The 27822-nt window shown below is 55.6% G+C and overlaps 1 protein-coding gene across 1 annotated transcript in view; it reads right to left on the bottom strand.

Annotated features, from left to right (window-relative positions):
- The window catches only part of KCNIP3 (potassium voltage-gated channel interacting protein 3), a 71851-nt gene extending 44990 nt beyond the window's left edge, over positions 1–26861 (bottom strand). Inside the window, exon 1 of the mRNA XM_069494205.1 lies at positions 26687–26861. Within this exon, the coding sequence (XP_069350306.1) occupies positions 26687–26846 (160 nt within the window). The 5' untranslated portion in view covers positions 26847–26861. The remainder of the gene's footprint in view (positions 1–26686) is intronic.
- Positions 26862–27822: the final 961 nt, after the last annotated feature.

Genomic DNA, 27822 nt, shown 5'->3' on the forward strand with positions numbered 1-27822 from the left:
GCAGATAATATTTGATCAGGGAAGTAGAACCACTATGAAAGATACCGGATCTGGGCTTTATTATAAGAACGAGATCTTATATAATTGTGGAAACTGGGGAAAAAATCTATTAAAGGCTGTTGTCTCTGCATCTGCCTGAAGTTATTATAGGTCAGCAGGACCAGAAGATGAGAAGAAAGGCTGGACATGAAGTAAGAGAAAGTGAGAACAAACTAGAGCTCAGAAGGACAATCTGGAATCCACATCTGTCTCTCACTGCCTCCAACCCTGACAACACAGGTGGCCTGCAGAGGAAGCTGACACCATCTGCCAAAGAGCTGTACATGTGCCTGACCTAGTATTCAATAAAAAAATTATAAGACATGCCAAGAAACAAGAAAGTGCAAACACAACAGATGGCAGTAAAGAAAGAATGGAAGAACAAAAAGATGTGAGACAAAAAGAAAACAAATAGCAAAATGGCAGACACAAATCCACCTGTATCAATAATTATATTAAATGTCAATGGAGTAAAAGTGAATGGAAGAAAAAACAGAAAATAATATAAGGAAGATGTGGGACAAAGTAAAAAAACCTAAAAAATATGTAATTGGAGTCCCAGAAGAGGAGAGAGAAAAGGATAGAATTAGAATTTAAAGAAATAATTAAAATTGAACAAATTCTGATAAAAATTAGAAAAATAATTTGAAGAAATAATAATAGAATTTGAAGAATTTTCCAATATATCAAACTACAGATTCAATAAGCTCAGCAAATCCCAGGCAGGGTACATATAACAAAGAAAACCATAGCTAGGCATGTTATAGTCAAACTGCTATTAAATAGAAACCAGAGGTAAAGAGAAAACCTTAAAAGTATCCAGAGGAAAAAGGGCACATTACATTCAGGGAAATAACAATACAAATAATGGTAGACGTTGCAACAAAAATCACAGAAGCCAGAATTCAAGAGATTAACATTTTTCAAAGTGTTCAAAGAAAAATAACTGGCTAACCTAGAATTCTATACCCAGCAAAAATGTCTTTCAAAAATGAAGGGCAAATTAAGACACTCTGAGTTAAACAAATAAAACAAGAGACTATATCATCAGAAGACACATTCCACAAGAAGCAATAAAAAGAAGAAATTTCCCATGTGGGAATCAGATTCTGGGAATAAGTCTTTGCCCGTCACAGGAGTTGTGGGATCTCTCAGCACCCTGGGCTGGAATCAGGGCCCGTGGTCTGAAAGGAAAGAAACTTCATGCTCCTTAATTGAGTGGTTCTGGTTCCCATGATTCTCACAGTCAGAAAAGACATGGAGGGCATGAGAGGACCAAGCTACTTGGCCATGTGGGCACATCCCCAAGTGTCACTGTGGTAGTAAGCCCCTCACGGCCTACCTATGAGAAAATTCTCCTTTGATTGCCCTGTGACCTGTTTGATTCCCCCTTGGTCAGGAGGAGAGGATCTCTGTTCATACCCCCATCCTCGTACAAGGCATATCCAAATCCCCTTCTATTCTCCCGGGAGTTTGTAAGAGTCCAGTAACGCTGAACAGGCAATGGAAGAAGAGATACTTGAGGGCTGCTTGCCTTCTGAGCCCCTCGTCCTGCCCCTGGTCCCCTGTGATGGAAGATTCCCATTCCCTCTCTCAGTTGGAGGACTTCTCACCCCACCTGGTGTCTTCTCGCCCCTGCTCAGGTCCAGTTCAGGGGAGCTAACCAGCCTCAGCGTAACAAGACTGGATAAGACCAACTGTAGCTCTTCTCAGCAGCTTCACTTCAGAGCCTTAGAGTTTTTACAATGCCCATCATGTCGGTTTGTGAGTTTCTCTGGATAAATTTCTGTTTCTTGGCTGAACTTGGCTTTCCTACCACTCTTGACAAGAGGACAGGGTAATGATGAGTCAGGAGACCCAAGGCTATGTGACCTAAGCCGTACTACTTCACACTTCCTTGAGCCTCAGTTTCCTCATCTCCAAAGTAGGGGAAGCTTTCCTTAACCTCCCCCTGCCCCCTTGTATTGTGGTCACGAGAGCCAGGCACACCCAAGTCTGTGTGAGTGTGTCGCAAACCAAGGGGTCCGTGCACATGCTAACCAGTGCAGTGTTATTCTGACCCCCACTGAATCCAGGCTGGAGCCCTGCGCACAAAGTGTACACAGGAAGCCTCCTTGGCCAACTCCGAGTCTGCTCACTCCCCTGGCATTCGCCCCAGTCACACCGGGTCATCAATCCTCATGTTTTATGACACTGACGCAAAGTGCTCTCAAGTCACATCCTTGCTGCTGATCTGTGAAGATGTCTGGACATAAGCATTTCTTTGTTTGAACTCGAGCCGAGGGCCCCAGGGTGTCCTGGGGAATTTCCATCTGGGATGCTCAGTGCCAGTATCTCGGCTTCTGCGGAGTCCTCCGACAGCTCAGAGAGTTGTGTGTATTGCAGATGCCCTGCGTCAGCTGAATGCAGATGAGTGACTTGGGAATCAAGCCCTCGGGGTCTGAGACGGAAAACAGCAGGGGAGCAGCTGGAGCCTGGGCTAGGGGTGGGAAGACTTGGGTGCAAGTCCCACCTTTGCCTTGGGGAAGCTGAGACCTCAGGCTGCCCATCGTTCCCTCTGGGCTCAGTAAATCCAGCGAATTGGGTAGTAATAACAACAGTGGCTTCATTTAGTGAGCGCTTACTATGTACCAGGCACTGTCCTGGGCACTCACATACTTGATATCATTTTATCCTCACAGCACTCCTGTGAGGTATCACAATTGCAGGTAACGGAGGTGACAGGACTTGCCCATACAGCCTCCGGCAGCATCTGACTCCAACCTAAGCACGTGCTCTCAGAAGCCCCTTGGAGACACCCTCACGTCCTCTCCTCTGGGGCCAGATTGGCTGAGGGCGGGTCCTGGTGAGGCCATCATGGAGGAGGGGTGAGGCCCAGAGTCTGTTAGCTAGGCTCGGGGGAAATGGGTTTTGATTCTTCTCTCAATCCAGAGAGACGTAAGATTTCAGAGTTAGAGGAGGCCTAAGCATGCATTTACTCATTCAACATATCTTTACTGAGTCTACTCTGTGCTTGCCGGAGATAATATCACACATACCGGGTGTGGCCCGGCCTGGAGGGGCTCGAGTTCTAGAGGGGAGGCCGACAAACAGTTGTCATAGGGCGCGGCACCCTGTGATAAGAGAAATACACCAGAGGAGCTCCCATCCCAAACTTGGGGGCCAGAGAAAGTTTACCAGAGAGAGCCTGGATGTTTCCATGCCAAGACCTGGAGGTCGAGAAGGGTGTGAGCAGGCAGGTGGGGTGGGGTGGGGGACTGGAGGTGCCAGTACGGCTGGCCACTGGGAACAAAGGGGAGTCAGGCCAGGCCGGACCAGGACACCAAGTCAAGAGGTCCATAGAGGTCCCCGGGGGCAATGGAGCATTCGTTTTGTTTTTGTTTTCTTTTCCTTTATTTTTTTTGAAATTTTTCTGCAGGTATCTTTTTTTTTAATTTCAGAATATTATAGGGGTACAAACATTTTGGTTACATAAATTGCATTTGTACTGTTTGAGTCAAAGTTACAAGGGTGCCCATCACCCAGATAGGGTGCATTGTACCCTTAGGTGTGAATTTACCCATCCCTGTTTTTGTTTTTTTTATAACAACCACTCTACCTGCAGCATGGCCAGAGGAGGGGTGGGGAAGGCTGCATGACTTTCTCCCAATTCCCATTTCACAGATGAGACAAGTGAGGCCAAGCCAGAGGCTAAGTCACATGGCGGGGACAGGAGCCCAGTCCTCCTGACACGTTGGCAGGACACTTTCCTCAGCCCTCACCTTGCCCTGACTTGAACACCTAAAGCTCACCTGGCAGCGGCCCAAGGCGGTGGGAGGAGCGCACAGAGCCCCGCCTAGCCCCGCGGCAGGAGGCAGGGGGCTTCTGGCTGCCATATGCTATACCAGACCGAGGGCACAAGGACAGGCACACGGCGACGCCCAGGGCTTTTCCTGGTGTGAGCCTCCTCGTCTCTTCTCACCACTCACATATACACCAAAGGAACAGCCTCCGGAATCTAAATTTGTAAATCATGTACAAAAAGTTGAGCCTGTACAGCTGCCCACTGTAGCATGAAGCAGCAGGTAGACAGAGGACCTAGTGACAGAATCCACACCAGACAGGGCATTTCATAGTCATACACTCTTACACCTGACACAGTATTTGCACATCTATCTTATCCTTTTGTCCCTGAGCCTAGAAGACAGCCAAGGATGTAATTATGATTCCTATTTAACAGACTAGAAAATTCAGGCCCAGAAGGGCAAGAAGTGTTCCCAAAAGTCACAAAGACAAAAGAGGCAGAGACGGCTTGAGAACCCAGGTCTGAACGATTCCAAAGCCAGGGTTCTTAACCACCACATTGTCTTAAAAGTACAAAGGGTTCCTATTAAAGGCTCTGAGAAGTCCTGCAGTAAGAGAATTTGTGTAACCTCATTTGACAAGCACTCCCTAAATGTGTTTGCCCATAGAATCCCTTTTCATATGACATATATTAATATCCCATGGCCCGCTCGGAGAAACACTGCTCTACTGTGTATGTTTTTAGGGAACATACAGCACATCTTAGAGTGACCCCATGAAAACAACCCAAGCTCTGGTGTCGGGCAGAGCAGATGCTCCTCCTAGCTGTGGGGCCCTGGAAAATCCCATTTGTTTTTCCACCTTGATTTTTCTTCTCTATAAAGCGTGGCTTCCTCACTGCATTTCTGGGAGGTCTACAGGAAATGACATATTTTTTTTCTATTAATGAGTATCTCCTGCTCTCTGTTCCCTCTCTTGTTTTCTGGAACTCTTTTTAGATGAAAGTTGAAACTGCTGAACTCTCCTCTATGGCTCTCAAATTCTTTTTCATATTTTCATCTCTATCTTTTAGTATAGAATCTGATAGAATTTTTTGGCTACATAGTCAAGCTCATTAATTTGCCTTTTAGGGTGATCATTCTGTAATTCAACCCATCTGTGAAATTTTCTACACTTCAACAATTATAGTTTCACTTCCAAGATTTTGACTCTTTTATATGCCTGTAATGTCCTCTCAGATCTCTGAGAATATTAATTATATCTATTCTATTCTTATCCTTTTGTTTGTCTTAGTAACTCTGTGTGTTATTTCTTCATTTTTTCCAGTGTAATGCCTCTCAGTGTTGGTCTTCTTTAAGTGCTGGGTGGCTCTCGGGCATGTGTCAGTGTCTACATGGGCAGTGCTGTGTGGATCTATCCTGGCGGAGGGATGAGGCGGGCGGGATGGGTGATGCAGGGGTGCACCCATGGTTCTCCCGGGACTGGCAAAGACAGAGGCAGGGAGGCCTCTTGCCCACGTGCTTCTACTTCCTTTTCCCTGTTTCCCTCTGTGTTTTGTTGTCACCCGCCCGAGTCCATAGGCTGTGGCTCTCTCTGCGCCTTTGCACTGCGGTTTCCTTAGTTTCTTCTTTCAATGGGATCCCGTCTGCCACTGCCTTTTGGGGGTTGCTCATAATTTCCATCCCGCTGTGGGCACCCCTTCTTCATTCTTTTCTAGTTATCTTTTCCATCCTTCCTGGGAGAGGTGGAAGCAGGTGCGCTGCTCTGTCTGGACCAATCCCCTTTACCTAACACACGTCCCAGGAGGAGCCCAGTCTCGCTAGTTCCCCTCTCTCAGTAGGTGTCCAGTAAATACTCATGCAGGTGACATGTGGCGAGCCCCGTGGGGGTCCCTGAGCTGAGATGCCCGCAGGCACATGCAGTCTCGTTTACCCACCGGTGGTGGCGATGCTACTCAGCACCGGCCAAGGGACCTCATAGAGGCCTGAGCCCAGAATAGAATGGGAAGGGAGAGACCCTGCGCCACCCCCAAACCCGCCCCTGGCTGCGGCATGAACCTAACCCATACATTCATGGTTCCCCTGAAGCATGGACCAAATCTGAGGTTCTCGGTGAGGAAATCAATGAACAAGGAAACAAACAGGGAAACCTCCATCGGGAACCCAAAGGAATCAAAATAGGCCTTATACGTATATTTTAAATAATGGACTCACAACAGAATCAGATCACCAACATGTTCTCCAGTCAGTTGCGCATCTGGCCCTGGATGCAGGGACCTCTGTGTGTCAGGTGGCCACCCCAGGCCTGGCTCTGGGCCTCCTCTCTCCATCAAATGCTGAGCCGCTGTGTTAGGGCTCCCTTGATTGAACTTGCTCAGGCAAAGGGACTTATTAGCCCGGAAACCAAACCACAGGAGGAGAAGGGGGCCGGGCTGGCCATAAAGGCAGGCCCACGCTGTGCGCTCCACCTCTTACCTGCCGACTCTGCACGTCAGCTTCACCCTTCCCAAACGCTTCTTCCATGTGGCTTGATGCTTAGCTAAGGGAAGTCTCCAGGCCTGCATGTCACAGCCTCCCTGTCCCAGACAAAGGGCTACTCTCCGTCAAAGATCTGGGAAAGGATCTCATTGGCCCAGCCTGGCCCAGGTACCTACCTGGGCAGTGAGCATTTCTGTCACAGTTGGCCCAGCTGGTCAGGCGAGAAGCTGGGAGCCCTCGTGGCTACTGATTTACCATTGGATGAGGGTCACTTTTGGGACCATGCGTACGTGCTTTCCTGGATAGAATGAACAATAGAAGCCTTCTATGGACATCCAGGCCAAGCCCAGGGACGGGTGCAGGCAGTGGGATGGGGGAGGCCTTTAAGCATTGTGTGCTTGGCCCCGGGCCACCTCTGTCCCGTCTTTCAGTTCAAATCCCGCTATGTGCTGACCACTCCCAATTTTATCACTCCTGTCCCAACCTCTCACTTAACCCTCCTGCCACCTCGAAACCTCCACTAGAATGTCTTAAGATGTCTCAGACTTAGCAAGCTGATGCTGAGCTCCCGCCCCCCATGCCGGGCCTGCCCTGTTTTGCCCACCACGGTAAACAGCAGCTCGGTTCTTCCGCTGCTCAGGACAAAACCTGGGCCTGCCTCCTCTCTTTCTCGCACAGCCTGCACCCTGCGCATCAGCAAACCCTTTCAGTCCCATCCTCAAAATACCTCCAAACCCACCTGCTTCTTGCCACCTGCCCTGCACTGGGCAGAACCCTGCCACCCCCTCGCCCGAGATGCCCCTCCCATCTCATAGCAGCGGGAGGGGCTTCTCCTCACTCTCTCCCGGCACCCCCTGGGGTTTGCCCCTTGCTGTCCCTTTGCCCCTTGCTGTCCCCCTTGCTCTTCTCTCGCCCCCTCAGGTCTCTATTCAAATGTCTTGTTCCCTTCCCTGGGCACGCCTGCCTTCTTCCCTGTCCTGTGTAATTTCTGTGGCCTTATCCCCTTCTAATATATCATTTATTTATCAATTTCATTGTACAGCCTATAAACTCCAGAGGGATGTTAATCTGTCTGGCTAGCTGCTGTGTCCCCAGGGCCCAGGACAGCACCTGCCGACAGACGAGGAGCCCACCACTTGTTGAGTGAGTGCACAGCTGGATACGCTCAGGTGGGAGGGTGGAGGAGGGCCTAGTGCCCCCCAGTCCCACTGGGCCTGGGAACCACGACCCCGTGTCCTGCCCAGAGGTCCCTGTGCACTGGTGGCCACTGGCTCAGGATGGGCTCGGGTTCCAGCGCTGTGTGCTGGCCCCATCCTTGCTGACCCCATGCTGTGAGGATTTTGGATTTCACACTGGGCAGGTGCTCTGCAGGGCGAGGGGTTGGGGGAGAGAGTTGATTCTGCCCTGCACCTCCCGTGTCACCCTGGCTGGGCCTCAAGGGAGAAGGATGGGAGCCCAAAGTGGAGCTATTAGTAGTCCTGGTCATATGGCCATGAGGCCAAGGCCAGGACCCAACACAGTCCCCCCAACTCCACCCCACACAGGGAGGGCCTCAGAGGGCACTAGGGAGCGTCACCAGCCATGAGAGCGGGCACGGGAGACCTGGCGCCCAGGGGACACTGCGCACACTGCTCTGGCTTCACCTCCACTCCCAGCTGTGGCAGGGGCGGTCTCTGGCCTGAGGCCCGTCCTGGGACCCATTCAGGACGGGCCTTCCCTGTCACCTGGAGATGTCCCCAGGTCCTTCCCTGCCTCCCCGGTAGCACCTCAGGGTGCCCTGGGGAGCGGCGGCTGGACCTTCCTGCTCCTGCCTCCTCGGCCTCAGCCCTGCAACTCCATCACCAGACTGTCCTCCTCGGCCACAGCAGCCAGCAGTGGCTGCGGCCAGAGGTGAGGGACGTCCTGGCCCCCCCACCAGTAGTCACAGGTGGGGCAGGGAAGCAGGGTCTGCAGCAGAAGAGGGGAGAGGGGCCCCCAGCAGGGAGGGCAAGAGGAGGACCAGCTTGGGGACGATCGCCCTGAGTTGGCATTTTCAGGTTTGTGTTTGGAGACAATTAGGAGCTGAATTATTAAAGACGCTGGAGGGAAGAGGCTGTTTTTAAGAAAGCATGAGTAAGCAGGGCTACCTCACAGCCGCGCGCAGGATCGAAGGCGATCAATCGCCATAATGGCCGTAAATATTTACCCGGCTTAATTGTGAATGTGTGCGCCAGCCACGCACTTGACACGGGGTCCATGCCCAGTGCCCGGTCAGGACAACCAGAGGGGCGTGGTTCAGCCCCTCCCTGTGTCCCCCTGCTCCCTGCAGCCAGGCTGGCACTGAGTGAGACCAGCGGTGAGGGAGCCCTGGAGTCAGACTCCGCTGGGCCCTACCAGCTTGGTCACACCAGGCGCGCTGCTTACCCTCCCTGTGAAATGGGCTGGCGATGCCGCCGCAGCGCACGTGAGCAGGCCCGGTGCAGTGTCCAGGGAGGTCAATGCGCAGCGGCCTGGGCCGGTGGGTCCAGAGGGTCGCAGGTAGAGGCAGACTCCTGGGCTCTGCTCTTACCCCGCCCCTTGGCTTAGTTGAAATACAGGTTCAGCTGGAGTCTCAGGGGCAGAGCACTCTCTGCAGGAGCCCTGAAGTATGCTATGGCTGGTGTGGGGCCGCTCTGAGGCTCAGCCCTGCACTGGGAGCCACAGCATTTACTAGGCACTCACTGTGTGCCGAGAACGGCTGAGCCAATTGCTGTGTCCTGTTTAATTTTGACAGCAGCCCAGAGAAATAATTTCTTCTATCATCGCGCCCCATTTTAAGGATTAGGAAACTGAGGTTCAGAGAAGTGCAGACGTCACACGGTGGTCAAGTGGCAGAGGCAGGACTGAAGTCCAGGCCCCTCCCACCCTTTCTAGAAACCCCAGGGCTACACTGAGGCCCTCCTATCCTCTGCCCTCCGTAGCTCCCCTCTTCCCTCCATGGGGCCACTCAGAGGTGCCCCTGGCCCCGGCCAGCAGCCACATACCCAAGGGTGTATCTAAGGCTGGCAAAGGCCAGGGCACCCTCTGCCCAGCAGCCGCTCCACCCGGAGATTCTGGTATGTGGGGAGGAGCCTGCACAGCCCTGGCTGCCCCAGTGGTCAGTGGGCAGATCACTAAGGACGCTTTGACTGGGGACTGAGAACAGCACCTGGTCTCCTCCCCCAAACACAGGCATATTGGTCATAGAGGACACACACACATGCATGCACACATGTATGCACACACATATGGGTGGTATGCACATGCTCCCACGCATACACACACACGCGGTGCATACACACATGCACTCACACAGCTAAGCTCACACACAGTGGTGTCCAGCCCCCCCCCACAGACTCGCCTCAAACACTTCCCTGGTGAGATCCGTGCTTGGAAACAGCTCAGCCGCCCACTGCGTCTCCCACCACCTTCCTCTGCACGCTGAGACCGAGCCCCCAGCCTCTCTGTCTGGGCCCTCCTATTTCCCAGGCTGGGGTCCTGAGGCTCAGACAGCTGTGGAGCAGCAGCAGGAGCACTGTCCTAGGAGTTCCCAGACTTATATGACCTCGGACAGCTCACATTCTCTTTCCAGGCCTCAGTTTCCCCAGCTGTGCCGTGAGAACTCAGCAGGTCTAAGATTAAGGCTAGAGAGGGCAGGGGAGGCTTGGGGTCTGCCATTACATTTGGCCCATTTTCCCAGCCCCAGGAAAGCGGAGGGGCATGTGTGTGTGAGATCCCCGTGGGGTGTGGGACGGGGAGAAGCCGCGCCCAGGCCCTGCCTCTGCTCCCCTCCCCTGAGAGGGTACAGGGGCTGTAGAGCCCCAGGCCTGTCCTGTACAGTCTGGCAGCAGGTCTGCAAGTATCCCCAGCTCAGGCCTGGCCCTGACAGCCCAACCACAGCTGGTTCTCAGGTGTGTTGGGGGTGAGGGGGTCAGAAGGGGCCCTGCAAGGTGGGGGAGACAGAGGGGGAAGCTCCCTCTGCTCCTCCTTCCATCCCCACTGGACTCAAGTCCTGCCCTGTGCCAGGCTCAGTAGGTGCTTCATAGTGTGTATAGGATGGATGGATGGATGGACAGACAGATGGACAGACAAACCACTCCTTCTCTAAGCCTCAACTTCTCCCCCTGGAGGGTGGGGATGGTAGTGACACCCACCTTGCAGAATTAGCATGAGGACTAGCTGGGGCAGAGGTGTGGCACGCACCTGCCTGAGACAGGGAACGCACTCTGCTCGCTCCAGGTCCCTCCTCACCCTTGCTCCGACCACAGGAGGTGCTCAGAAGCCACATAAACTGAGGCTGTAAATGAAAACAATGCCCACTGCTTCCAGGTGCACCTGTGATGTCCTTGAAAAGCAGGCAGGAGCCCTGTATGTGGCCTCAGAGCCAATGGACTGGGATCCCGAAGCGCAGTGGGGACCATGAGACTCTGGGGAGGCGGGGGCCACGGGGTAGCACTTACTAAAGACGAGGTGGGCATGGTTAGCGTAAGGCACCGCCATCAGGGCAGCCTGACTTGCAGAGACCTTGGGCGTTGGCTGACTGGCCAGGGGCCCCTAGCACGGAACCAGGTGGGTGGCCTACTAAAGTCCTACTTGCTCTGCAGCTGTAGAATGGTCTAGGAATAGTGAAAAGAGTTTGCCTTGAATCCCTGAAAGAGAGTGATTTGTCAAGTGCAGTTGACCAGGCACCTAACATGTGCCGGGCGCTGCAGTGATATGACGGGGCAAGTCCTCTGAGGAGGTGACGTTTAAACAGGGGCCCGGCAAGGGAGAAGGACCCAGTGGTGCAGGTGCTTGGAGCAGGAAGGTCCACGTGCATAATGTCCTGCCCAGGAAAGGCAGGGCGAAGGGAGCTCTGAGTGGCGGCCTAGTGGGGTGGAGGGGCTCGGCCGTGTGGGCAGGGCCAGATCCCACAGGGCCCGGAAAGCCATGGTGGGGCGTTTGGAATTTATTCAAGGTTCAACGGGAAACCACTGAAGCGTTTTTTGGCAGGAGAGTGGCAGGCTCCAATTTATGTTTTCAAAGCTTCCCCCGGCAGGCGGGGAATGGCTAGCGTGGCAGGAGGAGGTCCCTCCCTGGCCAGGGGGAGCCCTCGGACAGGAGAGGAGCACATGAAAAAAGAAATAGAAAAATGAAGCGAGGAAGAGCAACTACCCTCTGGTGCCTTCCCGCCACCATTTACACGTGAGGCTGGCGGGGCTCAATGGTGAGGTGACCTGCCAGGGTCCCCGCTGATGGGCAGAGCTGGCAGGCCGGGCATCACCCTCCCAGAGCCTGGTGCACGAGGCCCTCCCCTCTGCTCCACTGACCCGAGCCCTACCCGGGCTTCTCGCTCTGCTCCGGGGCAAACCCTTTGCTTGGGGGAGTAGGGGACAATGGCTGCCTTGGCCCCCTGAGCCTCCCACCTGGCCGGGGGGACCCCCCACATGCAATCCCTGGCTCTCAGCAAGACCCCAGGATGCCTTTGGCTCCTGAGTTTCTGTGAACACTTCCTCTCGCTGCTTTCTTCTTGTTTTCTCTCTTAAGACTTTGAGGCGGTGCACAGGTACCACGCGCTTTCCCCTCCTGCCGGACTGAGCCGTGGTCAGCACTCCTGATGACAGCCTCCTCGTTGCTCCTGTCTTCCTTTCGCTCACTCGCTCGCTCCTCTGCTCCTGCGTGAGCTGCTGTGCCGTCCCTGCCACTCCGCACTCGGCTCCCAGGGTTCTGAGCACTGCTGGGGCCCAAGCCTCTCCGGGAGGGCCAGCTCTCAGCCACCTGGGTGGGGGCCCAGGCCTGTGGACCCCACCAGTGTGGCTGCACCCCACTCTGAAGGGAGGCCGGGGCCCAGCCAGGACACCTGTCCCTCTGTGCTGTCCCTGGCCTCCACCCATCACTTAGCCAGCAAGTGACCAGAGCCCCCTTTGACCTTCAAGCCCGGCCTCAGCCAGGCAGGGTCTGCCACTGTGGTCCTCAGGCTTTTATTGGGCCCTCATATTTCCCTCCCAAATTGAAACAGGCCATAAAACCATCATCTTTTATTTTGCTATGGAAGGGCATTAAAACCAAAATTTAAAAAAAACCCTAACTACTCACTATCTTCAACATTATTTCAAAGGAGAATGAAGATCCGAACCTTTGACAGGAAATACGTTTATTTTACCGACCACGCCAGTTCATTGCCAGTCTTTCCTCATTTCTCCTTGGAGACCCACTCCGGCCCATGGACGGAGGTCGGGAGCCCCGGCCTATCTGTCCCCGGAGTATTTGTACGAGATAATGACGGGCTCCCGTCTGACCCCCGGCCTGTCAGCGGCAGGCGCAGGGCGTAGACGCTAGGTGGCCCCACACAGTCCGGAGGTGCTGGCAGTGTGGCCCTGGGCAGCCTCCCTTCCCCACCTGAGCCTGTTCCCTCATCCATACGCGAGGACAACAGCAAAATAAGTCCTTCCTAGGTGACACCCCAGGACTCACCGCCCTCTTGAGGCCTCTGGGGGTGACAGAGGGAGAGGCCACTGCCACCCACTCCCAAGGCACAGGAGCCCTAGTGACTGGTCAGGGACTTGATGGGCAGCAGCAGAGGGGAGGGAAGGGCACCTGCTAGGGAGAGGCTCCCAGCCTGTCCTGGGATTAACTCAGGGTGTCGGGAGCCAGGATGCGTCCTGGAAGACAGGGGCAGCCCAGGAACGCTGGACCCTGGAGTCCTTACCCTCAAAGGTGTGGAAAGGCGGGGCTAGGAAACGCTGGGCCGGTGACTTGAAAGATGAGCATGGTGGGGTAGCCGCCTTGGCGCCTGCTGCCCCCTGGTGGGCAGATGGGGGAATGCCAGTCAAGAGAGCTCTTGGCAGGGAGGGAGGGAGGTCCCTTTCTGGGACCCGGTGGCCAGGCCTGTGGGCACCAAGCTCCTCGGCCTAGGAGCATATTCCTGGCAGCCCCAAGCATTCAGTGCCCCCTCTCCCACCACAGTTCTGCCTTTCCCTTGAGCAGCCCCAAGCGCACAGAGGTTTCCTCCCACCCCGGAGCATCTGGAAGATGTTCCTCTCTCCTTTCCCCAGCTTCCCAAAGAACCCCCAACCCCTTCCACCCCAGAGGGTAGGGACGTGGACTCTAAGGCAGCAGGGACCTGCCCGTTGCACATCTGCAACTCAAGCCAGATGTGCCCAGCTTTGTTGGTACCCTCTGGTCTCTGCTTCCTCGGTTCACCACCCACAAGCACACCATGCTGGGGGAGGGGATGGTGGCCCCGGGGCTGAGGGGCCCCGTCTGATCAGGCAGCTCCTGCCCATCTGGCCAGTCAGTGCCCAGCGTCCTTCCTGCTGACCCTCCCACTGTGTCCCCATCCACCCCTCTCCTCCCACTCTATCTGGCCACGTGGAGGCAGGCAATGGGAGAGGCTGGGTGGGTGGAGGCCGGAGCAGGGGCTGGGACCACAGCAGCCCATTCTGTCTGGAGAAGCCCAACCTCCTGGCTAAGGAACAGCATCAAGCTGCTCACAATTGGCTTTTAATGAGCTCTGCCTCATTAGCAAGGCCCTGGGGAGAAGTCTGGGAGGCCTGTGAGCAGGGAAGGGCTGGGGGGGAAGGAGCAGCTAGGGAGAGGGCTACCAAGAGACAGCGGCTGTGAAGCCATAGACAATCTCCGCGCTCCCTGGCCCTTGCGCCTGGGTAAGCGGGGTGGGGAGGAATCACAGGCTACACAGCTGGTCCTTGACCTTGAAAATTCTCCTCTCCAGGCTTCATTTTACAAACAAGGAAATCGAGGCCCAGAAAGGGAGAAACCCCAGCTCAGGGCCACAAACCCAGTCCCCATTATCACCGGCCCTGCCACTGCTCTAGCCCTTTACACATTATGGTAGAATCCTGTAAAACACCTTCTATTGTGCCCATTTGATGGACGAAGAAACTGAGACTCAGGGAGACCGAGTAACTCGCCCAGGCCACACACCAGCCACGGAGCAGAGCCGACACAGGAGCCCTCCACAGCAGCAAGGAGGAGAAGCCCAGAGGCCTCCCCACAGGGCAGGGCTCTTCACGTGCATCTGACAACGACCTTTGCAATGACCTCATCATTCTTATGGCCATTTTACAGATGGAGAAATTGAGGCTCAGAGAGGTTAGAAGCAATTCGCTTTACACAGACCTGTGAATGGCATGGATAAGATTCTGTTTAAAAATTGTGGAAATGAAGCCTAAAGAGCTTTGAGGACCTTTGAAGTCCTACCAGGGCGCTGTCTAGCATGACTGTCAGGGCATTGACCGTCCAGGGGACAGAACTAAGCGGTACAATGGATTAGGGCCCAGATGTTTTACAAGCCATGACACAGATAAGATTTCCTCTTCTCCCTGGCAGGGAGGATAACCTCGTGGCAGTGGCTTCACCCTCTGGATCTTTTTCCGTCTTGTTCCATGTTTGTTTAACTGAGCAGTCCTGTCTCTGTGTTCCTTTTCTTCCTCCCTCTCTAAAAATCCCTGTGTTTCTCTTTTGAATCAGCTTTGTCACTCTGCAGTCGCCTCCGTAGGTTCGATAGAACCTTGACACAGGCTTAGTGTCTATCTGTAGGAGAATGATATTTTTAACACGTTGCACATCTGCAACTCAAGCCAGATGTGCCCAGCTTTGTTGGTACCCTCTGGTTTCTGCTTCCTCAGTTCTCCACCCAGCCCCACCTGGACCCCTTCCTGCCTCTGCCCCACACCTGCTTAGTCCTTCAGAGCCGAGGGCTGAGCACCTGCTCTGTGGTGGGGGGAGCTGCCCAGAGCACAGGGCTCCCCTCTCTTGATGTGCGCCCCACGTCTCATATCTGGGTGCCAAACGTGACTTTTCCTGTTGAGTCTGGGCAGAAGTCTCAACAGCCAAGAACAGCACAAGAGATGCCAGACCAGTTATGCAGGTCACACCAAGCAAGGGACTGGGAAACCGGTCTGTGACTCGCCCTTTCTCACCTCCAGAAGGCGGCGTAGGGGAAGGCCAGTGAGGCGGAGGAAGAGAACGTCTTTGGAAAGTCTGGTAGGTATGTTGGGTGTTTTCCCTCCTTCTCCCACCCAGCGGGGCTTCAGTCCCCACTTGCATCCAACTGAGGGACTTCTGAGAAGTCTATAGTGATCTGAATGTGTCCCTGGAGTTTGGGGGATGCAGGGCCTGGAGGGTCTGACCCACCCTTGGAGGAGGTCAAGGTGGCGGCCGTGGCTACCCTGGCCCGGAGCAGCCAGGGTAAGGAGTGAACTGGACACCCACCCAGCAGCCAGCATGGAGCTAGCGGGGGCGTTCCTGCAGAGCTCCCTGTGGACCCTGGGGAAGAGAGCAGGGGAGCCCATCTTCACAGTTCCATCCTCCCCCCGAAAAACCACCCGGAGAGGGGTCACTCAGCACCTGGGAGACGGGGCTATGGGCATCACTAGCAGCCTCTGGTGGTTGGCAGGGGCCCGCCTTGGCCCTGCATGCATGAGACCCGCATGAAGAGCGTGTGGAGATGCCCAGGCCCCCACCCACACCCTGCCCCCCTCCTCCTTCCCACCCTACCAGGCCTGAGACGGATGGCCAGGAGGGGGTCCCGAAGTGAACGAGAGTCTGGACTTCTGGTATGGAGCTGGAACGGATTCCCTGAATACCTGCTAGCTCCTAAAAAACAACCACAGGGTCTGCACAGAATTCCATCCACCAGCAGGGAAGAGCAGCCCCCTAGAGTGGACTGAAGGAGGCGGCAGTGCACCCGGTTTCCCGCATGTGGTTCCATACATTGGTGATGGGCATTGGTGTGTTTGGCGGGCGCCCTCCTCATTCTCAGCTGCGCCTTAGGGGGCCACACCCTCCTGCTCTCAGCCTCGTCCTCCCCGGTCCCAGATGGCTCCTCCCCACCTGCTGGGAATCCCAGGACTGGAAGGAGCCTGCAGGTAGCCCCACAAGCCAAGCCTCCAGGCTTCAGGCGAGGGACGGAGGCCTGGGGCAGCAGGCTGCACTCAGGTGACGCAAACCTGCCATTGTTACCCTCCTTCCCTTGTTTTGAGCAGGTGCTCAGTGTCCACCTCGGGAACAGCCCTACTGGCCTCTTAATCAGGTACGAGCTTTGTCTCCGTCCCCTAAGGAAGGGAGAGAGAGACTGAGACAGCCGTCCAGAGGGAACGGGAGAGCGCTGTGACCTGCATGCATCTCAGGCGGGTAGGAGGTATGATAGGGACTCCTGTTCATTGCGACACCACGGCAATAAACTGACCCTCCCAGCCACCCTTTGGAGGAGTCGCTAACACCTATATCCCATCCCACAAAGGAGGAGCCGGCCAAGTGTGGTCGGGAGAGATGCTCAAGGTCACTAGCTAGTAGCAGCAAGTGGGCCCAGCTAGTAGGGCCATGGCCAGTGGCTCAGTGACCCGATCCCGGGCACATCCCTCTGCCACTGGGCCTGGCCCCCCAGTGTCCTCCTCACAGAGAAGCAGCCCAGGGCCCACTGAGACAGCATAGGGACAGGACTCGGCCTCCCCTCTGACCAAAGGAGACAACACGGGACAGCACAACCTTGTGAGTGACGACCTTCAGGGCTACCGAAGCAAGACACTGACACAGGCCGGTACGGCACCTGGCTGCCAGAGAACCAGACCCATCCGGATCCAACTGCCCCGTAAAGCCAGCTGTGACTCCTGCTCAGCACCTTGTTATTCATAGTTTCCACTGCCTAGAGAGCCCAAGGGCCTGGGCTGTCACACACCACCTGCAAAGTTCCGTCCTCCCCAGAAAGCCCTCCTGGAGGGGACGGCTCAGCAGCTGGAGGCAGGGCTAAGCGACACCATGAGTAGCCACAGCGTTGTCCTTGCATCTGACAAACTGGAAGGCCTGGGCATCCCGGGCTCCTGAGTCCCCACCGAGAGCCACCTGAGCTGCCTCGCGGGGCTGGACTCAGACCCCCTCTGCAAACGTCCCTGTGCCCACTCTCGTTACAGCAGATCCTGTCTTCCTACTCCAGAGACTGCGTGTTGCATTCCAGTGTTTTAAACTGGATTTGAAAGATTGATTCTATGCACAATTGTTAAGTTTTTATTCTTCTTAAAATGTTATTCATTAACTTGACAAGTACTTAATGTGCCAGACCCTGTGGTAGGTGCTCAGGAAAGGGTGGGGAACAAGTTGGGGAAGGGGGGACAAGGCCCCCGCCCGCAGAGAGGGGATGAAGGTCAGATCGCCTCTCAGCATCAGTGAGCATCTCCAGGCAGCATAAGCAGCTTGTAGCTCTGGCTTTTGGGATTTACATGTCACATGTCTACGCTGACTCATCTTTGTTTTAGGGATTTAATTTTATATCTGTTTAGAGAATCATGTGACTTCTTTAGCCTACTTCCCTCCGCATCCCTCCAGTAACAGGATAGGACAGAAGAGCCCAGCATCCCTTGCTCAGTGCTCCAAGCTGCTGGTGGTCACCCCTTTCAGGGTCTGAAGCTCCTGACACCACCTGTCCCCAGGTGTCCCGCCCAGGAAATGCCAGGTCCCCACGCGCAGTACTCCAGGACTCCTCTCTGTGCCAGCCTCGTGGCCCCATGGCAGAGCTCGGCCCCGGGCAAGGGGCAGAGGAAGCTAGTGGGGAGTGGAGCTGGCCTGCTCGGAGTCACCCCATTCCAGGCTGTGAGCACAGACTCGGGGAGCCCCTGATATCCCTGCCACACACGCCAGGCTGGTGGGTTTTGTAGATTTGAAAGGTGGAGACTGTTAATTGACTACTTTCTATATACAGTTCTTAACTTACACTTGATCATTTGCTTTAATCCTTGTCACAGATGCCACATCTGTCTTTGATGGAAGAGGAGAGGGGTCTGCAGTGAGAGAGGGAGACTGGGAAGGGCCAGGGACATGGAGTCAGTGTGTGCAGGGTGGGAGGGCTGGACTGGGAGCCCCCCGGAGTCTGTGCACACTGTAGAGATGCCTCCACCCGCCCCCCCCTCCCCAGCCAGGCCCATGAGCTGGGGGAGCCCTGCTCCGGCACTTACCGCCCACAGGTCCCAACAGGAGGTGGTGGTGCAGAGACTGGGGTCCTTTCCAGTCCTGCTCCCAGGGCCACTGCCCCCTGCTCATCCCTGCCCCAGACGAGGCAGGCACGGTCCTCAGCCCCAAAGCTGCCTCTTCTTCACCCCCATCCCCGGTCCCACCAAAGCAGCCCTCACCTCGAGCCAGGTTCCCAGAGATGAAACGGAAGAAGAAGCTAATGATGTCGCCCAGGTGCCTCTTGCAGCCATGCTGGCACTTCTGCAGCCTCGGGGCCCCGGCCTCCCAGCGCCTTGCCATCCCAGGGCCACGCCGATCCCGCCAGCTCCTGCCCTCAGCCCTGCCCCGCCTGCTACAGTGCAGGCCGCCCCCTCCCTGCTCCTCACCCCCTCTGCCTGCCTCTCCCCAACCTGACACTCAGCGCCTTTCTTTTTCTAGAACTCTCCCCACCCTTCAGGTCTGTCTCTCTGTCTCTCAAACCCAGTGTCTCTCCTCTTGGCCCCAGCCTGCCCGTCAGTGTCTTGGCCTCTTAGGGCCTAGCCTTCTCTCCTCTGTTCTCTGTCCCTGCCTCCTGCTCTCTCGGCCTTTCCAGGGACTGCCTGCCCCTCGGCCCCCTGTCCAGGCCCCAGTGGCAGCTAGAGCCCTGTAGTCCCCCTGCCCAGGTCTGCCTCCTCAGGTGGCCCCTACGCCTGCCCCATGGCCGGCCCCTGCACCTTGCACCTGGCTCTTTAGCCTCCAGGACCCCGGAGCTCACTGTTCCCGGAGGCGGAAGGGCTCCTTCAGCTTCCTGGGCTGGGAGGGGTGGGGATGGGGGTGGGCATTGCTCCTGAGCTCCCAGCACCAACCGAGGAGGTGCCACTGGTGTGATTTTCAGCTATGGGTGTGATCTCACTGCAGAGGGGACTCACCCAGGCCCCAGGGCTTCTCTGCAGCCAGAAAGGGGGCAGCCTGCTCCCACCCAGCCCCCTGCCTGGACAGAGCCTTGGGCTGTCTCTTGACCCCTGACCTCTCCTCACTGGCCCCATCCCACAGCCCTTCTGGCACCTCTCTAGAGGGGAGAAGGGGAGGCGGGAAGGGGTCCCTCCGGTGAGGAGGATAATGGAAAGCCAAATAGGTGACCTGCTGACCACCCGCTGTCCCCCAGTTTCTGAGCACCTAGCAGTGAATAAAAGCAGTCGAGCCAGGCAGCTTGCAAAGGTCCACTGGGCGCCAGCGAGTGCCTTCAGTCATCAGCACAACCCTGCCGCCCACACGTGGCTGAGAACGCCAATTCTGTGTTCATCTTCCCTGCTCTTTCACCAAAAGAATTCAGATTCTGTTGGAGGTGGAAATGTGTCCGCTGAAAACACTCGCACTCCCATTCCCCTCCTTTCCTTGCAGTCAGGGTGGCTTCGTTCCGGCCAATGAAACATAAGCACCAGTCTTCCAGAGATTTCTGTGAGTGTAGCTTTCCTGACATAGGTATCACTACTTGCCCCTTCCACCTGATTTCTTCTTCCCCTTGCCTGAAACCAGCTATAATGGCTGGAGCCAAAGCAACCACCCTGTGAGGGAAAGGGCAAAAGAACCAAGACCTTGACTCTGACGTCCCCAGGCTGCCAAATCAGTGCCCACCGCTGCGTAGCCCCAATTTCTCTGATAGGAGACAAGCACAAGCATACCGCTGTCTTCATTTAGCCACTGTTACCTGGGGCTTCTGTTACATGCAAGTGCAGGCAAGGGGAGGATGAACGGCCGCACCTTGCAGCCTCGGCCAGCAAAGGACGGTGTGGGGCTTGGTGGGCCTTCTGTGTGCCACAGTTTGCGTGCAGCCCTATGCTGTCCACGGAGGCCCGGCAAAGGCTGCACGGCAGGTCCAGGCCCAGGACAGGCAGCTCTGCCCCTTGGGCTCGACCCAGCACATTCAGTGGCACACAGTGTGTCTAAGGCAAGTTGGGACACTCTGTGGGGCCCACGGCAGGCCCAACAGGAGAATTCTGTGATCTCTTGGGTTTTGAGCAAAGCCATGTTACTTCAGCAAAGATCTTTTCTCCTCTTGACATACAGCTAGTTGCTCAACACTGGGCTGTCATCGAGGTGGAATGACCATGGGATGCCACGCGGCCACCAGGGCCGAGCTGCCCACCGGGAACTAGGTATCAGCCTCTCACCCCAGCCCTTCAGGCGAGTGTGTGCGCAGAGCTCTGTCACCACTCGCAGGTGCTGCCCGTGAAGTCAGAGTCGGGGGCGAGACTGGCAGCACGGCGGGGCTGGGGTGTGTAAGCAGGCACAGGCCCCACGGCACCTGCTGCATGGCCACCTTCCCTCAGCCCACCCCTGCGGCCCCGCGGGGAGTCCCTCAGGCCATCTGAGGAAGAACAACATTCACGTTTGGTTTATAGACAGAACTGCAAGAAATGTTGGCACCAACTCTGAGTGGCGCTTGCTCAGGAACAAAATGCCAAGGGTTCAATGAAAGAACTTCCCTTCACTGGGCTGATCGGGCCACAGCTGTTGTAGTGCCCAGCCTGCCGGCAGGGTGCCCAGCCAGCCACCAGGTGGCAGGTCAGCCACACTGTATCCTTTCCTTCACCGAGGGGGCCACCATGTGTCCTCACTGGAATTGACACTCAGTCTGCTCAGGACCTTCCTGCCTGCCCGCCCGGCTGACCAAGGGACTCACTTCACAACAAAGAAGTCTGGCCAACAGTCAGTGCTTACAAGCCCTGCTGTCCTTGCCCTGTCCCTACAGAGCAGTGGCCAGGCCTGCCGAAGGCTGGTTCTGGTGCCAGCTGCCAGATTCAGGGGCTGTCCAGTCAGATGCCGGATCCACCACGAATATGCTGCTTCTCCTTGGCCAGGAGAGGGTCCAGGAACTGAGGTGGCGGCAGAGCCCCCTGTCCCCTGCCCCCGGCACCCTCTCCTGGCATCTTTGCCTCCTCTCTCCAGTGCTCTGGGCTCTGGATTAGAGGGTCAGATCCCAAAGGAAGAACACAACCCCAAGGGGAGACACCAGTGACTACTGAACTGGAAGCTGAGACAGCGCCTGGCCATTTTGGGCTCCTCAGACCACTCAGAGCAACTGGCATGAGAGGGTGTCGGCCGCGTGCAGGATCCTGGTTACCGTGGGGAGAAGGCATTGCAGCCACACGGTGGGCGGCAGGGAGGATGTATCTCAAATCCAGTGAGTTCTCCAGGGAGCTGAGTGACACTGCCGAATACAGGGATGAAAGTCAGTCAGGGATTATAGCGACCTCACTGAGGCAGGACCAGCCAGGACTCGGATCCCTCAGGAGGGAGGGTTTGTATCACTCCACCACGGATCCAGCCAAGGCCCTTGTGATGGATTAAAGATGGCCACAAATTTTATACCACAACTCTGGGAAATACACAGTCCATTTCACTTCCCCTTATCTGACCTGATGATTTGATTTTTTTCTTTGAGACAGAGTTTTGCTCTGTCACCCAGGCTGGAGTGCAGTGGCATCATCATAGCTCACAGTAATCTTGAACTGGGCTCAAGGAATCCTCCTGCCTTAGCCTCTCATGTAGCCAGGACTACAGGCGTGCACCGCCATCCATGCTCAGCTAATTTTTTTTTTTTTTTGTAGAGATGGGGTCTCACTGTGTTATCCAAGCAGGTCTTGAACTCCTGGCCTCAAGCAATTCTCTCCCCTTGGCCTCCCAAAGTGGTAGGATTGCAGGCATGAACCACCAGCCTGGCCCTGATGACTTGTTTGACCAACGGAATGCAGTAGAAATGATGTTGTACTAGTTCCGGAGCCCAGGCCTCAAGAGCCCTTGCGACTACTCCCTTAATTTTCCTTTTGGAAGCCAGCCATCATGTAAGAAGTCTGAGTACCCTGAGACTACCATGCTGTGAGGAAGCCCAAGCAGACATGTGGAGGGAGACAGGCACTGAGGCAGCAAACATGTGAGTAGAACCTTCTTGGGTCTCTCAACCCAGCCCAGCCACCAGCTAAATGAGGGCAAATGAATGATCATAACTGATGCCATGCAGAATAGAAGAATGAGCCAGGTGAGGCCTGCCCAAATTCCTGACCCACAAAACTGAGAGCAAACAAAATAATTGTTATTTTAAGACACTACATATTGGGGTATTTTGTTAGGTAACAAAAGGTAACGAAAGCAACCCTCCCTCAACCTGGGTACTGCATGAATTCAATGATCGTCAGAAGAGAAATCATCTCAAAGCTTGTCTTTCTTTGCTGTCATGACATAAAGGTGAACCATTTTTACATTGTATTATTATGTGTGATGAAAAATGGATTCTTTTTGACAATCGCAAGTGTTCAGCACAATGGTTGGATAAAGATGAAGTGCTGAAACACAGTTCAAAACAAAATATTCATCACAAAAAGCTAATGGTGTCTGTTTGGTGGTCCAGCGCTGGTATTATCCACTACAGCTTCATGAAACCTGGTCAATTGATTACAGCGGATGTCTACTGCAACCAATTGGATGAAATAATGAGGATGTTTGTGATTAAGCAGCCAAGATTTGTCAACAGAGACAGGCCAATCCTGTTGCAAGACAACGCTTGACCACGTGTCGCACAAACAACATTGCTCAAACTACAGAGGCTGGACTTGGACACTTTCTGTCATCCACCGTAATCACCAGACCTTGTACCAACTGACTACCACTTCTTCCAGGCTTTGGACCACTTCTTGCAAGAAAAAATATTGAATTCTCAACAAGCTGTGGAAAATGCCTTTGGCGATTTCATCACCATTGTCTCTCCAGGCTTCTTCGCTGCTAGCCTAAACAGGCTACCATTATGATGGCAAAACTGTGTCAAAGGCGAATACTTCGATTGATTGTACTGCTTCTTGTATGAGATATAATAAACTAAACTTTTGATTAGAAATTGGACATTTCATATTTAATGACCCAAAATATTAGAGACAAGTTAATTCAACTTTTTGTCCCCGTACCTTTCTGCTAGTGCTTTCTGTCAGGAGCCCTGGCGTGGTGACTTTATGATTTTACATGGGTTGTGATGGATCCCAGGGAGGAGTGAGCATCTCCCAGAGACGGATGTGGTGGGCAGAGGATGTGGGTCTCCCCTTTGGGGGAGGGGTAGGAGTGTGTCTTTTTGCCTGAGGAATGGTTGGGCTGTGTCACACAGAAGCATGTGGCCACTGCTCCAGTGTTCCTGCCGGAGCTGCCCACGATGTGAGGCATTTCCCCTAGTGGCAGGCAGGCCCCTGGCTTTGTCACGTCCAGGCCTCATTCTCTGGACTTCCCTAGGCCTGGAGCAGATGTCTCTCTGCTTAATCCAGCCAGCCTGGATAGAATTGTCTGCAGCCAAGACCCCAGGCCATTTTGTGGGTGGTATTATTAATATTATTCCAGTCCAACAGTTGAAGAAACCCAAGTCCCACGGCCCTAGTGGGGAGCCAGACTTGAGAAGCAGGTCTGTCGTGTTGTGGCATCAGCCACACCCCTGGAGAGGCGTCCTGCCAGGAGGGACTTTAGATGCTGGGGGAGACGTGCTGGGCAGGTCAGAGTCACAGCTCTGGGTCAATGAGGAGGGGTCCCTGAGCTTCTAGGCTGAGGATGGGGTGTTCGTCCTGGGTCAGGTGCGGCCATGCCACTTGCCCTGCACTCCCCATCTCCTGGGCCCGCCCACCTCCTGACTCCATCTCGGGCCTTCACAGCCCAGGAGTGAGCACCCGGGGCACAGCCGCAGCTGGTCCCGGGCCCCTGAGTCCTGCCCATTCCTTGCCGAAGTTCCACGTTGCCCAAGCCTCAGGGACACCCATGCTGGACTGTGACTTCCGCTCCCAGCCGTCCCAGACGTGTCTCTCTGGCCTCACTCCTACTGAATGGAAAAACCCCAAGGACAAGGGCACAGTGTCTGGGCTGACTGACTCCCACAGGCTCCCGAGGACTCAGGACTGTGCGCTGGGCCTTGCGGGGCACGCAATGGGACTGCGCTGAATGGCACCCATTGTTCTCTGTACCCAGAGCCTTGCAGGCACCCAGGGAGCCGAGGCAACGCATCCGTGCACTGGGTAGCATTTCACACGCACACAAAGCCCTCAGTGTGGCCACACCAGGCGAATCCTCCTAGAGGGACATGCAAGGGACATGTTGGGACTGAGGAGAGGAGGCCCAGGAGCTGTGCCCAAGGGACACGAAGGGCCCGTCGGGGTCTTGGCTCCTCCGTCTGCGAGGTCCCCTGCTGTTCCTCCCTTCAGCTCCCACGGAAGACACACATCAGGGTGGACGCCCCGCCTGGAGCTTATGGAGGGAGCTGCAGGTCCGAGCCCTCCCCCATGCCCACCCCACCCCTTGTGCCACCTGCTGAGTCGCATGACCTCCCTGTGCTCCAGCGGACGCCTCAGCAAAACAGGGCGATGACAGCCACTCTGCCTACCTCACACCATCAAATCGGACCTCAGTTTTGTCCTTGACACTTGCTCTCAGCGCCCAGCACAGGGGCTGGTAAACACGTCCACTTGGGGAACGCACCCTTCCACGGTGCCCTGGCCCCGCCCTGGCCCCTTCTACTGTGTGCCTTTGACAGGTCGGTCAGCAAACGTGTCTTGACAGTTGGGTGTAGGAGCTGAATGTGAAAAGGCCCTGAGCTGGGGTGGGGACCCCTCAGCCTGTCTTCTTGTGACCTTGAACTTGCCATGCCTGCTCCCTGGCCGGCTTTTCTCCCTGTCACTGCCACTCAGCATGGCTGCTGCTGTCACGGGTGTGAGAAAACCTTGGCAAGGGAGGCACAGCAGCCCCAGCCCCTCCCAAGCCACCTCTGCCTGCCAGAGAGACGTGGCAGTGACGGGAGGTACAGTCGAGCATCTGCAGGATCTAGGGGATGAAAAGGAGGGTTCTGCAGCAGCCACACCTCCAGTACTGGCTGCCACCAAGAAAACCCTGGAGGACTGAGGCCAGGAAGGAATCTGACCCTTGAGCAATGTGAGGCTGTGCCAGTCAGAGTGGACCTGAATTCCCTGGGCACCTGTGGCAGCCACGCCAGAGCCCCACGGCTCAGCACTGTCTCGGTTCCCACCCTGATGGAGAAGGGACTTTTTTTACCCTGATGCAGAACAAGCAGCGCTGTGAAGATGCCTCCTTCCCAGTTGAACTATTTGCATGAGCTTTTAGTGGAGTTTTTAGTGACCTCATCATGTTTCTGCCACCTGCAAAACCCAACACCCCCTGAGAACTTGGAGGTGCATGTGGACCTCACACAGGTATTCACAAGTGCTGGTGCTTCTGTGGGAGAGGGTCGGGGACAAATGCCAAGGGTGACCGAGCATCACGGATGGGTTCCATGGGGAAGTGGAGGTGACAGAGGTGGAAGGGAGGATGTGGGAGCTGTGCCGGGAATGTCCTGGAGTGGGTTTGCTGATGAGAGATGGGGCCCCAGTATGTAGCAGCCCTGTCCCCTCTAGCACGCTCATGGACAGCTGGGGATGGCCACCAGCCACTGTGTCTACTGTCTGCCCTGGGCCCCTCAGGCCATCCCCTCCGTGCACGACACCCATCCAGCCTGGGAGGCTATTATGCCCCTTCTCCAGGTGGGGGGACTGAGGCTCCCTGGAAATCACACAGCTAGAGAGCGTCCCAGACAGCAAGCAAGACGCAGCTCCCCGAAGCCAAGGAGGAAGGCTCTCAGAAACGCCCTGTGTGTGACCCCGTGCATGTGCGTGTGCCTGCATGTGGTGAGTGTTCATGTGAGCACGTAAGTGTGCATGGTGTGTGTAAGCACGCGTGGCGTGTGTACCCACCTGTGCGTACCTGCATGTGCATGGAGGGTGGGTGTGCAAGTTTGTGTGTGATAGATGCACAGGTGTGAGTGTGAGATGTGTGCACAGGTGCACGAGACCGTGGGTGCTACATGAGGCCACTTCTGCCTCTCCTGCTCTGTCATACTCAGCTAACACCAGACATCACCAACAGCACGCACAGGCAGCCATTTCTGCCGGTTCCCCCACAAACACCCCAGATGCAGCCTGGGGCGAAGAGCCAGCCCCAGCCCTGGGGTGCCTGGGGCAGCACCCAGGAGGAGCTGGGGGCAGAACCTCCTTATCTCCCTCTTCCAAGTGCCCTGTGGGTGGGTGTCGGTCCCTTTCTTACAGAGGATGAGTGAGATGTCCAAGGTGACCCAGCAGATTAGTTGAGGCTGGGTTGGAGCCTGGCCTGTTAGGCTGTGGCCTGGCTCTGTCCTCCCAGCTACCCAGCTGGAACCCCCAGTACAGTCCCAGCCCTCTGTCCCTGCCCTCCATGGGTCCTGCCTGGAGCCAGTGCCCTGCGTGGAGCAGACACTCCTCGAATGGGGAAGGATACAAATGAATGGAAATACCTCCCAACAGAGGCAGAGGTGATGTGGCCCAGGGTGGGGTGCCAGGGTGGTCTCTGAGCCCTCAGAAAGGACAGAGTTCAAAACAGAGTCCCCACTGCCACCCTCGCCCCACCCCACCCAGCCCTACCTGAGCCCTGCGGGGCAGCACTTGACAGGATCCACTTGACCAGGCAGCATCTCATCAGGGCCTGGCGGGTGAACCGTGGCCTCTGCCATTTGATGTCCTCCTTCTTGCTGAGCGGTGTGTGCCCAGGGTCCCCCAGGAGGCTGCCGTCCGATGCCTTCATCCCTTCCTGCAGCAGGAACAGACAGAGCAGCCCTGAGCCCTTGCTCACCGAGGGGACTTCCAGATCACCCCCAGGCCACCCTGCTGTCCTAGGGGAGGCCAGCCTTCACCCCACCCAGGGGCTTGACAGGCCAGGAGCCCATTCCCCGAGCACCCGCCTATTGCCCCTATTCCTGCCAGGCCTCTACGGGTCTCCTCCACTCTGCACCCTGCCTGATGGGCCCCTGTGAGGAGTCCAGAGAGGGGATGTCAGCAGTGAGCCCGGACTTGCTCATCGAACCCCCTACCCTGGCTGGATGGGCCCTTAGAGACCACAGTCCAGATCCCTCACTTGACTGAAGCCCAGAGCGGGGAGCAGGTCTGCACAGGGTCACACAGTGAAGCTGGGCTCCCTCAGTCCCCTCCGGGGCCCTTTGCTGCCTCAGTTTCACCTTGAGGCAAGCTGAGAATGAGTGAAACGCAGGGGGACCACTCCAGGAGGGGCACGTGGAGGGGACCCACCGCCTAGGCTGTGCAATGAACTGAAGAAACAGCTCAAGCTACTGACTGGGGGTGTCTTGGAGGAGAGAGGGAGCCATGGTGGGTTATTAAGAGATGGTGGTTCATGCCTGTAATCCCAGCATTTTGGGAGGCTGAGGCGGGAGGACTATTTGAAGCCAGGAGTTTGAGGCCAGTCCAGGCAACATAGCAAGACCCCATCTTAAAAAAATATAAATAAATAAATAAATAAATAAGCAAGCTGGGTGGGGTGGCGCATGCGTGTAGTTCTACCTACTTGGGAGGCTGAGGCAGGAGGCTCGCTTGAGCCCAGGAATCTGAGGCTGCTGTGAGCTATGATCACACCACTGCACTGCAGCCTGGCCAGTAAAGTAAAAACTTATCTCAAAAAAAAAAGACAGTGGGACGTGAGCTTGTCCCCAGAGCAGCAAGATATGTTTTCCTACTATGTATTTTGAGCCCCTCAATCCTGGCTCCCA

This window comes from Eulemur rufifrons, chromosome 19, assembly GCF_041146395.1.
Source record: "Eulemur rufifrons isolate Redbay chromosome 19, OSU_ERuf_1, whole genome shotgun sequence".
NCBI classification, from domain to species: domain Eukaryota; kingdom Metazoa; phylum Chordata; class Mammalia; order Primates; family Lemuridae; genus Eulemur; species Eulemur rufifrons.